At 39.2% G+C, this 17,176-nt stretch overlaps 1 protein-coding gene across 1 annotated transcript in view; it reads right to left on the bottom strand.

Moving 5' to 3' along the window:
* Window positions 1–9,618: 9,618 nt before the first annotated feature.
* The window catches only part of LOC142157927 (tyrosinase-like), a 44,203-nt gene continuing 36,645 nt past the window's right edge, over window positions 9,619–17,176 (bottom strand). Inside the window, exon 4 of the mRNA XM_075211436.1 lies at window positions 9,619–11,249. Within this exon, the coding sequence (XP_075067537.1) occupies window positions 11,042–11,249 (208 nt within the window). The 3' untranslated portion in view covers window positions 9,619–11,041. The remainder of the gene's footprint in view (window positions 11,250–17,176) is intronic.

The raw sequence follows: 17,176 nt of genomic DNA, 5'->3' as shown, positions 1-17,176 counted from the left end.
ACCGTATATACTCGAGTATAAGCCAAGTTTTTCAGCACATTTTTTGTGCTGGAAAAGCCCCCCCTCGGCTTATACTCGAGTGATGCTCCAGGACCACAATGAAAAGAACCAACCAATAACATCTGATTAGACGCCCACTTCCGGATATCGTCACATGTGTTTCACTGTGGAACGCCCGCCATTCTGACTGAGACCATGCGGATTACAGCCGCTGTGCAACGTCTAGGACTAGTGGGACGTCACCGCTCATCCACTGGCTGCATCTTTCTGTATATTAAGGATCAATCGCAAGTATTGTGCCTCCTTTGATAGTCCAATATTGAACAGCTCATTGGATCCCTGGATCCCGTTATTGCCATTACCTATAGGGACATCTATTTTTATTATTCTTTAGAATACTGGACATTATTGTTAGATTTCTGGACATTAACACCACCATCAACACTAATAGTGTTTATTATTGTGCACAAGCGGACTGTGCTATGGTTTCATATCATTATTTTTATGTTATTTAATTATTTTTTTTATGTTAGATTAAAGTATATGTGTTATTACTATTTAGCCTATGATCCATCTATGCACTGATACAATATATTAATTAGCCAATACATTTTATTTTTTAATTAATGTAAATTTATTGGTATCTATTTTTATTTTTGAAATTTACCAGTAGCTGCTGCATTTCCCACCCTAGGCTTATACTCGAGTCAATACGTAAGTAGATGTTTGTGTCAACATGAAGTGTATTGGATATTTCAACTCAATGCATTATATAGTTAGACAATGCAAATGTAACGAAGTATAAGAGTATATATGTCTTTAGAAATCATCCATATTTAGTATATTTTTTAGAAGATAATTTTTATTTTTCATATTTTTTATGAAGATAATCGATATACATAGAAGTCAGTCCAACTTTCTATATATAGTTATGAACAAACAAACTATATATAGTATCTAGATAAAGACATTTTGACCAAAATCCAAATCTAAGCATTCATTTAAATAGGTTGTAGTGTGCTGACCTGGTGGATCCAGAAGGATTCTCTAAGAAATAATCTATTATATCTATCACTCCCTCTATATGTAGGGGGGATCGTTTCAAGTCCTATCAATTTAATTCCCTTGGGGTCACTATTATGTTTCTCATTAAAATATCAGCCTATGTTATGATTAGATTTCTTAAGTTTAATATTCCCTCTGTGTTCTAAAAATTTAATCCTTTATTTCCTAGTAGTTTACCCATAATATTGAAAGCTGCAAGGGGACTGTAACATATAAATAATGTAATTTATATTGCAGTTAATAAAAGATTGAACTAAAATGTTTCTCTTGGTAATAAAATATTCCCCCAACATTTATAACAACCTATCATTTGTATTGGCTTTATAAGCCAATTATGGGTCTTATTACACTGATGAGGGATAGCTATTTCCTTAAAGTGACTTGGGGCTAGGAAATTGCCAAGGTTTTTACTGTTATGAAAGCCACCTTGGCTCTTAGTCCTAAATCAGATTTCAGCAAGCGATCTAAAGGTAAAAAATATCATGATTGTGATTAATGATCATTTATATATTGTCCAGTTGTTAAATCTTGGAGAAACAAAAAGGAAAAAGAAAATTCTATAGTTGAAGGCACTTTAAATATACCAATATTAAGATTATCTCTCGATTATATTTCCCATTGTGAATGTATTTGATTAAAAGTACATTTTATTTCAATTGTTTAAAAGGACTTCATAAGTATGGTAATGCTAAATAGAGATAGCAAAATATGTTAAAATAAAGCTGTGAAATAAGTAAGAAAGTGAAATAAAATAGAGGAAGAAAAGGAGAGACATTTCCCCTATGAATCCATATGTTCTGGATATATCAGGACCAGATTGATCTAATCTATATTGCTGTGTTTATTTATTTAGTTTCTCACTAACAAAGTTCTATAATCAATTGGGATCCTGTGATTTTTGCCAGCATTGTTTTATTGAACCATAATAGGTGATAATATTGCATTGAATTTATTACAATTCGTCTAGAATCCAATAATAACAGGTGTTTATATTGTGAACTCTATCAGCGCCCTTTATTTGGAACATTGACATCAGATTATTAACACATATTAGTATCTTGAAGCAGATCAGTTCTTAATAAAACAGCGGTATTCCTTGTTATTAGCATACAAGTGAAAATGATACCAGTTTTACCCTCTTATAAGTAGGGATGTGCACCGGCGACTTTTGGTGTCTCGTGTTTTGTGTTTTGGATTCGGATTTTCGTGATGTTTTGGGTTCGGATTTGTTTCGCAAAACACCTGCCGAAAGGTTTTGGTTCGGATTTAAGGTTTTGGATTCGGATTTTTTTTTAAAAAAGCATAAAAAGTTCAAAAATCAAGTTTTTGGGCTTATTTTCACTCCTACGCTATTATTAACCTCAATAACATTCAATAACAATCATTTCCACTAATTTACAGTGTATTTTGAACACCTCACAATATTGTTATTAGTCCAAAATGTTGCAACGAGGTATCTTTCTGGACTGTGTAGTGGAGTGGTCCCCACAATATAATAAGAAAACCATCAACTGGTTTTAATCGCACCAAAAAATGTACCTGGACTGCGTAGAGGAGTGGTCACCACAATATAAATTAAAAACCCTGAACTTGTATGATTCGCACCAATAAATGTATCTGGACTGCGTAGAGGAGTGGTCACCACAATATAATAAGAAAACCATCAACTGGTCTGAATCGCACCAATAAATGTATCTGGACTGCGTAGTGGGGTGGCCCCGGTACCCAATTTGATACCGTGGCCACAATATAATAAATACACCCTCAACAGGTCAGAATTCCACCAAATAAGTATCTGGACTGCGTAGTGGGGTGGCCACGGTACTAAATTTGGTACCAGGGCCACAATACCTCCTCCAAGTTCCAAGTGTAGTGTTTATAACATATTAACACTACACTAATTCTAGCACGTCAATACCTCTTGTTTTAAATAATGACAGGGCATTTAACTTTTGATTTAATTTTTTGAATTTGTTGACATTTTCTTTTACTTTTTGAACATGGCAAACGACTGTTGAATGGTCACATAATGCAAAAAAATAGTTGCAAGATGGAATTGTCCTTGGGCCCACCCACCCACCCTTATGTTGTTGAAATAGGACATGCACACTTTAACAAACCAATCATTTCAGCGACAGGGCCTACCAAACAACTGTGGCTGAAATGATTGGTTTGTTTGGGCCCCCACACCAAAAAAATAATTGATCTCTCCCTGTACAAACTAAACAGCCTCTACTGAGGAACGATGTCGTCCTCATCCTCAACCTCTGATTCCTCTCCCCCTACAGTGTGTACTTCCTCCTCCTCACACATTATCAATTCGTCCCCGCTGGACTCCACAACCACAGGTCCCTCTGTACTATCCGGAGGGTAGTGCTGTACTTCATTGAGGAATTGATTATTCATTTTTATAAACATCATTTTTTCAACGTTGTGAGGAAGCAACCTCCTTCGCCGCTCACTGACCAGGTTCCCCGCTGCACTAAAAACTCTTTCCGAGTACACACTGGAGGGGGGACAACTCAGGTAAAATAGAGCCAGTTTGTACAGGGGCTTCCAAACTGCCTTTTTTTCCTGCCAGTAACAATATGGACTGTCTGACATGTCTATTTGGATGGTGTCAGCAAAATAATCCTCCACCATTTTTTCAATTGTGACAGCATCCAATGCAGCGACAGTAGACATGTCTGCAATGGTTGGCAGGTCCTTCAGTCCGGACCAGATGTTATCAGCATCCCCGCCAGCGGCTCTATTAGGAAAACTGAGCTTTTTCCTCGCAGCCAGAGATGTGGAAGAAAATGAGGGTGGAGCTGTTGGCATGTCACGGTCCTCTTCAGAGGACAATCTCCTGACCAGCAGGTCTTTGCACCACTGTAGACTTGTGTCCGCCGGAAACAGAGACACAACATACGCTTTAAACCGAGGATCGAGCATGGTGGCCAGAATGTATTCCTCTGACTTTAAAAGAGTGACCACCCTCGGATCCTGGCAAAGCGTACGAAGGGCTACATCCACAAGAGCTACATGCTTGGTGTAATCGCAATGGTTTACCAGCTCCTCCCTCACTTTCTCCAGCTGCTTCTGCAACAGCCTGATCAGGGGAATGACCTGACTCAAGCTGGCAGTGTCGGAACTGACTTCTCGTGTGGCAAGTTCAAACGGCTGGAGAACCTTGCACAACACGGAAATCAGTCTCCACTGCGCTTGACTCAGGCGCATCCCCACTCCTTTGCCTATGTCGTAGGTGGCTGTGTAGGCCTGAATGGCCTTTTGCTGCTCCTCCATCCTCAACAGCATATAGAGGGCGGAGATCCAGCGCGTCACAACCTCTTGTTTGAGGTGATGGCAGGGCAGGTTCATGGTTTTTTGATGTGCCTCTAGTCTGCGGTAGGCACTGGCTGAATGCCAAAAGTGTCCAGAAATTTTGCGCGCCACCGCAAGCATCTCCTGCACACCCCTGTCACTCTGAGGTAATGCTGCACCACCAAATTAATGGTGTGGGCAAAACATGGGACGTACTGGAAATTGCCCATATTTAATGCCCGCACAATGTTACTGGCATTGTCTGACACCACAAATCCCCATGAGAGTCTAAGTGGGATAAGCCACTGGGAGATAATTTCCCTCAGTTTCTCTAATATGTTGTCAGCGTTGTGCCTCTTATTAAAGCCTGTAATACACAATGTTGCCTGCCTTTGCACGAGCAGCCATTTTGTAGATGCTGCTACTGATGCAGCTGTTGCTGTTGCTGCGGAAGGGGATGCATCTACCCAGTGGGCTGTCACAGTCATATAGTTCTTCGTTTGCCCAGAATCACTTGTCCACATGTCCGTGGTTAAGTGAACAGTGGGTACAACCGCATTTTTTAGAGCACTGAGGACACTTGATCGTACTTCTCTGTACATTTTTGGTATCGCCTGCCTAGTGAAGTGGAATCTCGACGGGATTTGGTACCGGGGACACAATACCTCCATCAACCCTCTAAATCCCACTCCACTGATGGCGGACACCGGGCGCACGTCTAACACTAACATTGCAGTTACAGCCGCAGTTATACGCTTTGTAATAGGGTGACTACTATCGTATTTTGTGGTCATGGCAAACGACTGTTGGACGGTCAATTGTTTTGTGAAAGACTTAGCGGTCTTACGACTTCCCCTCTGGGAAGATGACCGACTAACAGCAGCAACAGCAGCAGTGGCAGTAGTAGGCGTACCGCTGCAGGATTCCTCGGATGAATCCCGTATTGGAGAGGACTCAGTCTGGCTGCTGACTTGGGCTGCAGGACTGAATCTGATGGAGATCGTGGAGGAAGTTGACGAGGAGGGTGTTGCTGGTGTGTATCCAACTGGACCACGGGATTTAGGTGTCCCTGTACCGATGACGGTAATAGCCCCAGTTCCTGAACTAACCACTGAACTATGAAGGTTATTCAGGTGACGTATAAGGGAGGATGTCCCTAGGTGGGCAAGATCCTTACCCCTGCTTATTTGAGCTTTACATAAGCTACATATGGCCATACATTGGTTGTCCGGATTTGGATAAAAATAACTCCAGACCGAAGAGGTGCATTTTTTGGTCTTCTGACCAGGCATGACGATGGGCTTTTTCATCCCATGGACATCAGCTGTTTCCCCCCCTGGTGCCTCATTTTCAATAACCACATCACCATCCTCATCATCAAGTTCCTCCACAGCGCCAGCTACATCATCAATAGCCTCCTCCCGAGCCACCTCTTCCCGTACAGTGATGGGAAGGTCAGGCTTGACAACCACCAACACCCTTGGACTCGCCTTGGGGATTTGTGATAATTTCTCTTTAGAAGGCAGAGTTGTTTGCTGTTTTGTTGCTGACAGCATAACGCTCTTCAATTTTTTGTAGGGGGGGAGGAGGAGGAGGGCTAAGATCCTTGGGTGAAGATGGACCACTAGTCATGAACACGGGCCAGGGCCTAAGCCGTTCCTTGCCACTACGTGTCGTAAATGGCATATTGCCAACTTTACGTTTCTCCTCAGATGATTTTAAGTTTCTCTTTTTGCTATTTTTGGAGAACTTGGGCTTTTTGCCCTGTACTAGGAGATTGGGCATCGGGCTTGGAAGAAGACGTTGATGGCATTTCATCATCTATGTCATGACTAGTGGCAGCAGCTTCAGCATTAGGAGGAAGTGGGTCTTGATCTTTCCCTACTTTATCCTCTAAATTTTTGCTCTCCATTATATGTAGCACAAGATACTGCAGAATGTGTGAACTTGGTAATATTGCAGTACCAATGGGCTTATACTGCGGGATTGGTTTTGCAAATTTTGTTGTAATTAAAGTTTTTTATAATTATTTTTTTGTATTTTTTTTATAACTTTTTTTTTTTTTTTTAAACACTTGGGAATATTGGGGAAATAACTATGCCCTTAGAAGCACAGAGCACGGGACACAGGACCACTGGACTGAACAGGACACAGCACAGGACCCAGCAGCACCACTGAACTCAAAATTGACAGAGCACAACACACAGCACCACTGGACTGATACTGCAGAACACAACACAGCACAGCACAGCACAGCACAGCACAGAACTAAACAGCACAGCACGAGATCTACCAGGACAGAGGACCACCTAACACACCCTCCCTCTACCCTGATCAATGCCCGAGTGAAGATGGCGGCGACTAGCGGGGAATTTATAGGATCCGAGTATCGCGAGATCCGACAGCGGGATTATGACTCAGAGCCTCGGTTTCAGGTTTTCATTTGGCGCCAATACCCGGATCTGTCTCGGATCTGACTCGGATCGGCAACGTTCGGGTGGGCTCGGATTCAGAAAATCCGAGTGCGCTCATCTCTACTTATAAGTGTGCATTCATGCAGTGTAGTCAGCTAAAGTTCTGTTAATTCATATTAAACAGTATATTTCTTAAAGTATAGGACATTCCTACCTGTTTTCAAATAAAACATATGTAGTTAAATTTCACCCTCAACTAACAAAATAGTCAACCAGCATTGATAGCTTAAATAATTGTCACACTTCTATGGCGATTTTATCTGCTTCAAACTATCACTGGCTTGTGTTACTATTATAATAGCCACTGCTATTTCTTGTCTACAATGGGTGCTTGTTCATGTAATGAACAGTTTGTTCTAATTACTGCTACAATCTAATGTTCTATTATCCACATATAGGCAGCAATTTGCTGTTAATTTTGAACACTTGCATATTCATAAAGCGTGGTGACATATAGCCCTATTGCTTCCCATTAGATCATGGAAGCAGTGTGCTCCTAAATGGTTAAGAAACTCCTCCTTGTTTTGAGATCAGTTACTGAGGATCCCTTAGTAGGTAATGTTTACATGCAGCATGTCCTTATCCGGTCGGATTGTCTATAAACATTGCTAATATCAGAAATCTATTGGAGTTATTTCAAACTTTTAGTATTTAACTGTATATTCTGCTCTCACATTGCTATTACGTTTGCCTGATTAGCAGCTTTTCTCCTTCTCTCTTGGTTTACAGACTAGTTTGGCAGCTGCTAACTAGGCTAATAATTCTGGTTCCTAAAATGCACTTCTAAATCAAGAACATAGTGAGTAAATATGCAGACACCCCTGCATGTTCCAACGTACGTTTCGCTAAAAGCTTATTCATGGTAACAAATGTTGTTAAATCTTGAAACAAAAACTGGACCATTATTTCAGCCATTGTCTTTATTTTTCAAGTTTTTGCCTCTTAATAGAATTTCTCTATTAAGTTTAGAAACATATTTTAAAGAGTCATCTAAAAGAGGACAATTTTTTCCTTAAAGGAATCAATCAAGTTTGATGCTTGTTCCACAAACTTATTATCAGTAGAGTAATTTGATGTAATCATTTTAATTGTCCAGCTGGAATATTTGGAAGCCAATCTTTATGATGGTTGCTATGGAAATGTATAAGGTTGTTCACATCAACTTCTTTCTGGTAAGTTTAACCTTAAGTGTTATGTCTAAAAATTAATAGATAAAGCATCTGATGATCATGTAAAGGTAAACTGATAAGTATTTTGATTAAGATATGTGACCGGTAGAATTTGAGTCACCCCGCCTTATAAAAAAAAGGTCATCTATATATCTCGCAGAGAGCACCAGGTTCACTCCGAACTCACCAACCCATATAAGGTCCTGGTGCATGTGACCCATACAGAGACTGGCAATGCTTGGGGCAAACCTGGTCCCCATCGCTGCACCATTTGTTTCTAAATACAATTTACAATAAAATTATTATGTGTTAATATAAACACTATAGATGACAAAAGAAAATTCCGGTGATCTATAGAAGTGCTATTGTGTTGATCTAAATAATATTTGACTGGCTCTATCCCTTTTTCATAAGGAATATTGATGTAAAGTGACTGAGCATCACACGTGAAAAACAAACAATCTGCATCCCAGTGAATGTGTTGTATGAGATTGTGTAGTGTCTCTAATGTGAGAGGGAGAAGTAGCTGAATGTTGAAGAAAAGACTCAAACAAAGAGAGAGATTTGAAGTGAGAGACCAAAACCGGAAATTATGGGATTCCAGGGGAGTGAGTGAGGGATTTAAGGATATTTGGGAGATGATAATGATAAACTTCTTTGATGATAATCCCTTTATCTTGTGTAGTGTCAGATCAGCAAGATCTCTTTCATATTAAGCAGTAGGGTCTAAAGATATAGTTTTAGAAACCTATATATGTTAATGGTCGTTTTGCATCTAGAAGACAGTCATCCAAATTTTGAATGACCACTCCACCATCCTTGTCTGCCATTGTTATTATTATGAATCTTTCTTCACAAGGGTCTTTTAGTGCTTTTTATTCCACTAATTTAAGGTTTTGAGTTTTATATTTAATATTTTGGGTTTTTTCACATAAAATTGTAATTTTTCCAAAGAAGACTTGTACAAATCAGATTAGTACATCACAGAACTTAACATTCTTTAGAGTGAATTCTTTGTATAGAATAATAGGGATAAGGTTGAATGGATGGTTTATTAACTCATTGGGTTCTTAGCCTGTAAGTAGAATCCCTATCTTTTTGGAAGTTCATTGGTTGTTGATAATATCGATCATTTTGTTGTGCTCTTTGATATAAACAAATTTCATCTTTAGAGTAATCCCTTGGTTCCTCCTGTATTTTTTCTCTTTTATATATTTATTTATAATCTTTTTTTCAAATTGCATAAGTCTTTATTGATTTGATTTTCTGTATCTTTATGAAATGGATGATCATTAATTGTCTCTAGATTTTCTGTAGCTGTATCACCGACCTATTTAGATGCTGGAACACTGGTTGAGAGTCAGCTAGACCAGCAAATAAAAAGTAGAATAATTCCCTTGAGCGCTTATGTATAATGATTAGATATTGTGTGACTTCTTAACAGAGAATAAGCTGCTGTCCTCCTAGGTTTGTGCAGACCTCACATATGAAAATATAGAAACATAAAGAATAAGCACCAACACTTGTCTAATTAAATAGTGTAGCAACTCCTTATAAGATAAATAAAAAATGTACATTCATTTAGAACACGTATAGTATATAATACATTAATAACACCATACATATACAACTGTAAAATTATTACAATGCACATATAGCATCAGTATCTGAAAATGACTGCAACTATTTAATTTATGAGCTCAATGAACTGATATGATCAACTAATGCAATGTTAGACAATATATTCCCTTCAATACTAGTCCGCTGTGATGATCCAGATTGGACATATATTGGTTGATCATACCAGCTCATTGAGATCAGGAATTACATAGTTGCAGTCCTCTCTCAATATCTGGGAGGGTCGCTCTTCAGTCAAAATATAGAGTTTCCATAAGTTCGATTTTGACATCATTTTAAAATGGGGGAGTGAATAGAGTCCATTTAAGGAGAATTCCTCTTTTTGCTGTTGTGATGATAACAATTAAAAGTTTGATTTTATATCTATAATACTCCTTGCAGGAAGGAGTTGAGCCCAACTGTCATAATTGCAGAGGAGAAAGGAGATAGGGTAAGAGCAAAGATTTAATAAAGAATAAAATCTCAATCCAAAATTTGACTGTTTTCCTAAATGTCCAAAAGTTGTGGAGAAAGGAGGCAGGTGTATTCTTACATTGTGGACATAATCTTGATTCTCCTTCCATATAATGCTTTCTTTGGGATTGGGAAATATAGACTCTATTTAACATTTTTGGGCAGATTTAACTTCTGCGTTGTTCTTTAGAACAAAATGGGGCACTCATCATTACTGTTACATTAATATTACCATACTAAGGGTAATGATGTGTGCCCGCGTTGTTCTAAAGAACAGTGAGGGGAATTGAATCTCCCAACTTGAGAAGAATCTCTTTCAATCTAGTTGAATGTAACCACTTCATTATCTTATCATAATATTTATATAATACTTCTGGGGAGCTCAGCTCCAGTGAGTCTCTGACCCAGGAATCATAGAGTTATCAGGGTAGAGCAAGTCTTAATATATAAATCTTATTTTATACCTGTTGCTTTAAGAAAAATGAATTCGATTTTCCAAGTTGCCTGGTTAGGTAATGTTAGTTTGCCCTGTGTAAAGGACATTTTATAATGGTGTAATTGTAAGTACATAAAAAATTGGAAATTATTTAGGGCACATTTTTCTCTGATATTGCACTGGAACACGGGCAGTTATTGAATGGATTTCTACATCTTTACATTGCTCTTTGAATAGGTTTTATCATAAAATGATGTAAACGTGATCAACACTGTATTGACAAACACATTAGTATTGGACCTGTTTTTTTTGTTAGATTTACCATCTGGATTAAAAAACCTTGTAAAATGTATAGGTTGACGTGAACCTTTATTTTATTATCAAACTTATTCCAGCTATATGTAACTATATATATATAAGATATATAGCTGAATTCTCTTCGATCACAGGTTAGGGCTCTTGATGTTTCTCTACCAAGTGTAAACGAAATCCAACGCTATGTTTCACTGATATCTTCTCCTCCCCATGGGCGGTTTACTGTGGAATGTCGAATATCGATAGCCAAAATCTGTGGACTTGAGAAATAGGTTTTTGTTCTTGTAACATGGCAAATATGGAGTAGAACAATTATTTGGACCATGACCCAGCTCATTATTTTCAGGGTATGTGTCCGGAGATCCATTATATCTTGTTAACCATGTGTCAAAGATCCTGTGAAAAATATGAAATAACATTAATTGTAGTTTAATATCAATCTCTTCAACTCATTGTGTCACATTAAATATATTATTTGTACCAACAAACCTATAGACAGGCATATATGACATAAGCATTTCATCTTATGTTCTGTCATCATATGTTCCATTGTTTCCTGCTAAGCTTTATAAACGATTCCGGTGACGTCACAAACCCGACAACGGCTGTATGCTGCGTTTGCCGGTTATTATATCTGCATAATACTATCATATAAGCGCCTGTGGCAACATATATTTTACATTAGATAGACCATCCATAGGACTATATCACCATCAACTTATAGGAGAAAGTATAGATAGCATCTTCAGCGATATCACTCTGCCTAGATATGAGTCTATGGCATAGATAATGGTGTATGTAAAGAGAATACATGAAGAGGATATTTGAACACAATTTATATGGCAGCCCTAAAAAGTTTCTGGCCAACATAAAATAGGGATTTTTTTTCCCTCTTTGCGTATTATGTAAAGCAAACTCCTTTGAATACATAGTAAAAAATCAATATTTTTTTGATAGCCTAAAACTATGGATGGTTGCTTGATACTGCAGATCTGGTTTGACATAAGATGTTGATAGAAGATCAGTGTCTAATATTGCGAGAAACTAATAAAGATTGACTATTGTGGAATTATTACAGTGACTCCTATTGAGACATAGTTTGATCCCCACCAAAGAGTCTGATTATTTTATTTGGCACTCTATTTCTTTCTGCTACACTTCTGTTACTTTATATGTTTTTTAATATTTCACCAATACATATGTGAAATACATTAAAGAAAAAACTTTATTGTTTTTATCCATAAGAAAAATTGTATATTAGTGGACCGGAGTGCTCTTTTGCTCTTATCCAACTCTAGTCTTTAAGCTATAACTTTATAATCATCATCTTTGGTTACAATATGTAGATTTCAATATTTTCAACTTTCTTGAACCACTACAGTGCATGACAGAGGCAGCATTCAGAATTAGTGCCTAAAAAACTGTTTTACAATTTAACTTTTTTGCTTAATGTAAATGAAATGTCATTATATTTATCAATATAAAACATTAAACTTTTTCCAATTGTGCCCATATTTTTTGTGTAAAAGGAGTACACATATAAAACATTATTTCACACTTGGGAAGGAACATTTTTATTAAAACATATTTTCATCACTTTTTATTCTCAAATTGCCAATGGTGGCTCAGTGGTTAGCGATTCCCGACCATTCCGGTGGAGTTTGTATGTTCTCCCCGTGTTTGTGTGGGTTTCGTCTGGGCGCTCTGATTAATTTGGCTGCTATCAAATTGACCCTATTCTTATTCTGTGTCTGTGTGTATATATTAGGGAATTTAGACTGTAAGCTCCAATGGGGCAGGGACTGATGTGAGTGAGTTCTCTGTACAGTGCTGCGGAATTATGATGATGATGATTAATCTCAGAGTTCATCAGTCTAAAATGAAACAGTTTGAGTTTCAATTTCTCTACATTCTATAGTTCAAAAAAGATTCAATTCATGTATAATAATATATTTGCGGAATTTGCTGGTGCTTTATAAATAAATTAAAATGATGATGATGATTATATGTTATTCCTGAGGAGGGATGTTGGGCCTAGCTGCCAATCAAGCTAGGATTGTGGGAGGAGTGTAAAGTATAAAAACCTGTCTTTTTCATTGTTCAAAGCGACCAATGCCAGATAGTGGCTGGTGTCTAGACAGAAGGACTGTGTCTAGCCAGTGTTAGACTGCCAGTTGTTCATGTATGCATCACCAGAAGTGTGCCCCTGCCACAAGTGTCGTCAGGAGTGCAGATGCTTAATGAAGCAAGTTTCCGATACCCAACCCATGTAAACATTAACATAGAGGAAGTTTTGAGAGCCCCCGTGAATGTGGCTGCTGCACAGCAAGATCAGCAAGCTCAGGTGCAACAAGTTGTGGAGGCACAGGGGGAAAACACCAGACTCTTATGGGAAGAATTAGCCCAGGTAAGATGGGACAGAAACGTGCCACCTAATCTGGCTCTGTAGAAAATGTCACAGGCTCATGACGTAGAAGCGTATTGGGTGTCCTTTGAGAGAGGTGCAAAAAGGGCAAAATGGCCTCCTGAAGTTTGGGCTGCAATCGGACCCACAGACTTATGAAGAGCTTTTCACAGGGGTAGAGAGGTTTTGTGCTTTACAGTAAATGACCAAAGCACCTGCATTTGTGCCAATTCCAATGCCAAAAGCCAGGTTTGACAATCCTTGCTACAGGGCCCAATGGTAAAGCTGCTATTGACAAAGGGCTGGTCACAAAGGTGTTTAAGTAGAAGTGCTTTGAATGTGGTGGGCCAGGCCACTTTCTGGTGAGTGTCCTAAACAACTGGAACCCATGAACTGTTCAGTTGTGCATGTTGGTCCTGCTTAACAAAACTATTGTACCGTGAGTCCCACATTAGGAAGTCAATGTTTTTTCCTAGGGACTGTGCTTATCAACCAAAATCTTGTCCTGGCTTTTACCATCCATCTACTTTAGGACAATATCCTGCCATTTACCGGACTCTGTGACCTGCCTGGTTATTGTATTTTACGCTGTTGTGATCTGTTGATGCTCTTGACTGTTAAGTGCACTTTCAACAACTAAATAAATCTCATTAGATTTATACCTGGTGTCAGTGCAGTGATATAAAGAACCCCATCTCTTCACTCTGAGTTTAAGGTGTGTTATACTAGAGAATTACAGCTCTGTTCAATCTGATATTCATGTGTAGTATGTACTTGATAGCAGAGAGCAGGGGCAGGCTGGGCCGGGGGGCAGAGGGGCATCGGCCCCCCGGGCCGCTCAGATTTACCGCTTTTAGGGCCGGGAGGTAGGCCGGCTGGCCGCCCCCCGATGCAATTTCTCCGGACTTTTTTCTGCGGCCGCATCTGATGACATCAGATGCGGCCGCGTCAGTGCACAGGCACATTGATGTCATCAATGACGCGGCCGCATCCCGTGTAATGAGATGCGGCCGCCTGTGTGCCCCCCTGCCTGCAGTATCCCAGCCCACGCCTGGCAGAGAGATCATGCATTTTTTATTCATTGATCAATAGAAATATGAAAATGAAAAACTATGTAAAAGATCATTCAGAAGTTCATTCACTTGAGTCCAGGTGATTGCATCACTAGAGCATCCGTCCATGTGAATGAATCAATAGAGCAACCATTCTGGTGAATGCATCAATAGGGCATCCATCTTGGTGAATGCATTAATACAGCATCCATCCTTGTAAATGGATCAATATAGCAACTAGAGATGGGCGGGCTCGCTTCCCCGAGATCTGAATCCATCCGAATTTCGCCTATCCGAGTACTGAGCAGAGCAGGCTCGGTACTCTCCCGCCCGTTCGGTATCAAAATCGAGGCAAAACTTCATCGTGTCGTATTCGTATTTCTGAGCTCGGTTCTCGCGAGATTTGAAAAGCATAAATACCGCATACACAGCAATCCATTGCCATTTGACAGATGGAGAGAGCAGGGTTAGGTCACAGGCTATATTAGCGCAGAGACAGAGCAATAATTTTACACATTATTGTTTCAATTCTCTTATATACAATTCAATTATTAATACTAATTCTATTAGCAATCGTTAGAGCAGGAAGAGAGGAGGATAGAGGCTTTTTTTAAAATTTTTGGCACTACAAGTGCTTTGGGGTGTCCCATATTCCCCAGTGTTTTACACTAATTTTTCTGGCTGTCACAAAAAGTCATATTTGTCAGCAGTATCCATCTAATACAATATTTTGCACTACAAGTGCTTTGGGGTGTCCCATATTCCCCAGTGTGAAACAATAATTTTTCTTGCTGTCAAAAGTGATATTTATCAGCAGTATCTATACAATTTTTTGTACTACAAGTGGTTTGGGATCATTAAAATGGATTCAAAGCAGTCTATATATGAGCAGAATCAGCAAGCAGGTTCTGGCACCAGTCCTGATGGTAGTGTTCCCAGTACGTCATCTGGTAAAGGCGATGTAAAAGTAAATAGTCTTTTTTAATCAGGGGAAAAAACACACACCCAAAAAAAAATTACTGTGTTGAAGCGTAAAAGAAGTGTAACTGAGGAAAAGTTAACTGCTGATAAAAAAAATAAAAATTGCCAACAACACACGCGGTGGCAAAGACAGAATGAGGCCTTCACCTTTCTCTATTAGTGGCAGATCAAAAAATGTTACTGAGCCTTCTTCTTGTACAGTCACTCGTGACCAAGCAAGACCAAGTAATTTGGAGTCTAAAAGTGGTGCACAACTACTGTTACGCGTCAAAGCCGAGCTGCAAGAAAACAGTAAGGCATTAATGTATGCTCAGAATCAGAAATGACACCAATCCCTGTGGAGAGTCCATCCACCAGTGGTATGTCTAATTGTGAGCATTCTGATAATGTACCCATAAAGAAGGGCCCTTTCAGCAGTTCTGCTGATGTGTGCCTGAACAGGCCGAGTGTAGCCGGTGATACACCAAGTGAGGATGACACTTTGGAATTAGAAGAGGATGAGGGGGAGATTTGGGTAGCCGACGAGGGCGCTGATAAGGATGCGGTTGATTTTGTATGTCCTGCACCAGTGGCAGCAGGGTGGCACCAGTGGCAGCAGTTCTGGCACGTGTGGTTCTGGCACCAATTTGCACTTTCCAAACACAAGCCGGGATGACGCAGGTGGCAGACCACAACAGTTTGACATCTTGGCTGGTTTGAAGGATTTGACATAAAAATGTGTGACCTTCCCCATAATTTCAACCAATCCTATTATTAACATGCAAAGGATGATGGAGGGCCTAGCAGGGATTAAACTGTATTTTTCATAATTTGCACTAATAAGGTTTGGGTGTAATATACACCCAAAGACACGTGCTCAATTGCTAAGAGTCATTGATGAAGAGGAAGACAAGCAGGCTTGTCTGTAGAATTTGCAGGCAAATTCTACTGTGTTATATAGGTAACACCCAAAGAGAAGAGCTCCATTGCTCCATGGCTAATTGTAATTGCTGAAATAGAAATAATAGGGCTGACAATCTTGGTCTAAATCTGCAGTTGTCACGATTTTTGGGCAATTCTTTTACAGCAGAGCAAATATCCAAATGTTGTGTGGAATCATCTGCATTACCACTGGGTGTCTTGTGAAAGCAATTTTTTGTACAACAAGCAGTTGCCAGAGAAACTGAAGGAAAAGACATCCAAACAAGATGTTGATAGCTCTTGGATCTTTGCGAAGCAAATTATGTATTTAATCTACAATTAAAATATAGTTAGCACATTTACTTTGTTTTATTTCACACATTAAATCTCTGTAGCTCCTTGTCAAAATGTACATTCCCCTCAAATGCTAGTCTTCTTGCAGCTGCTGCATTCTCCTACATGTTGTTGCAGAAACCAGAAATTGACCCTAAATGTTTCTGGACACAAACAGCATCTCCTGCATGTCATTTTTTAAAAGTACTGTAACACCAAGTTGATTGTGTGTGTAAAACAGGAAATGTGATGGAATTCAACACCGCTGTAATGCTTGAACAATATTGGGGTCGTAATCAGAAATGACATATCCTCAGGAGAGTCCAAGCAGGATTAGCCATCTTTCAATGACATCCCTTAGTTGTTGGAACAGATTGTCAGCTGTATGCCTCTTAGTGAAGCTGCTGATACACAGAGTAGCCTACTTCTGAAAAATGTGATGTACTTGGGCACATGCTGCTGCTATTCCTGCTACTGAAGGCGAAATCATCAACCCAGTGGGCTGTCACAGTCATATAATCTTTACTTTACCCAGTTCCATTTGTTCACATATCTGGGGTTAAGTGTACAGTGGGTAGAATGGCATTTTGTAGCCTAATAAGTACATTTTTATGAACCTTCTGGTAGACGTGAGGAATAGCTTTTCTAGTAAA

Source organism: Mixophyes fleayi, chromosome 5 (assembly GCF_038048845.1).
Source record: "Mixophyes fleayi isolate aMixFle1 chromosome 5, aMixFle1.hap1, whole genome shotgun sequence".
In the NCBI taxonomy this organism is placed as follows: domain Eukaryota; kingdom Metazoa; phylum Chordata; class Amphibia; order Anura; family Limnodynastidae; genus Mixophyes; species Mixophyes fleayi.
Note: the sequence above shows the minus strand (reverse complement) of the source record. Positions and strands in the feature narration are given on the sequence as shown.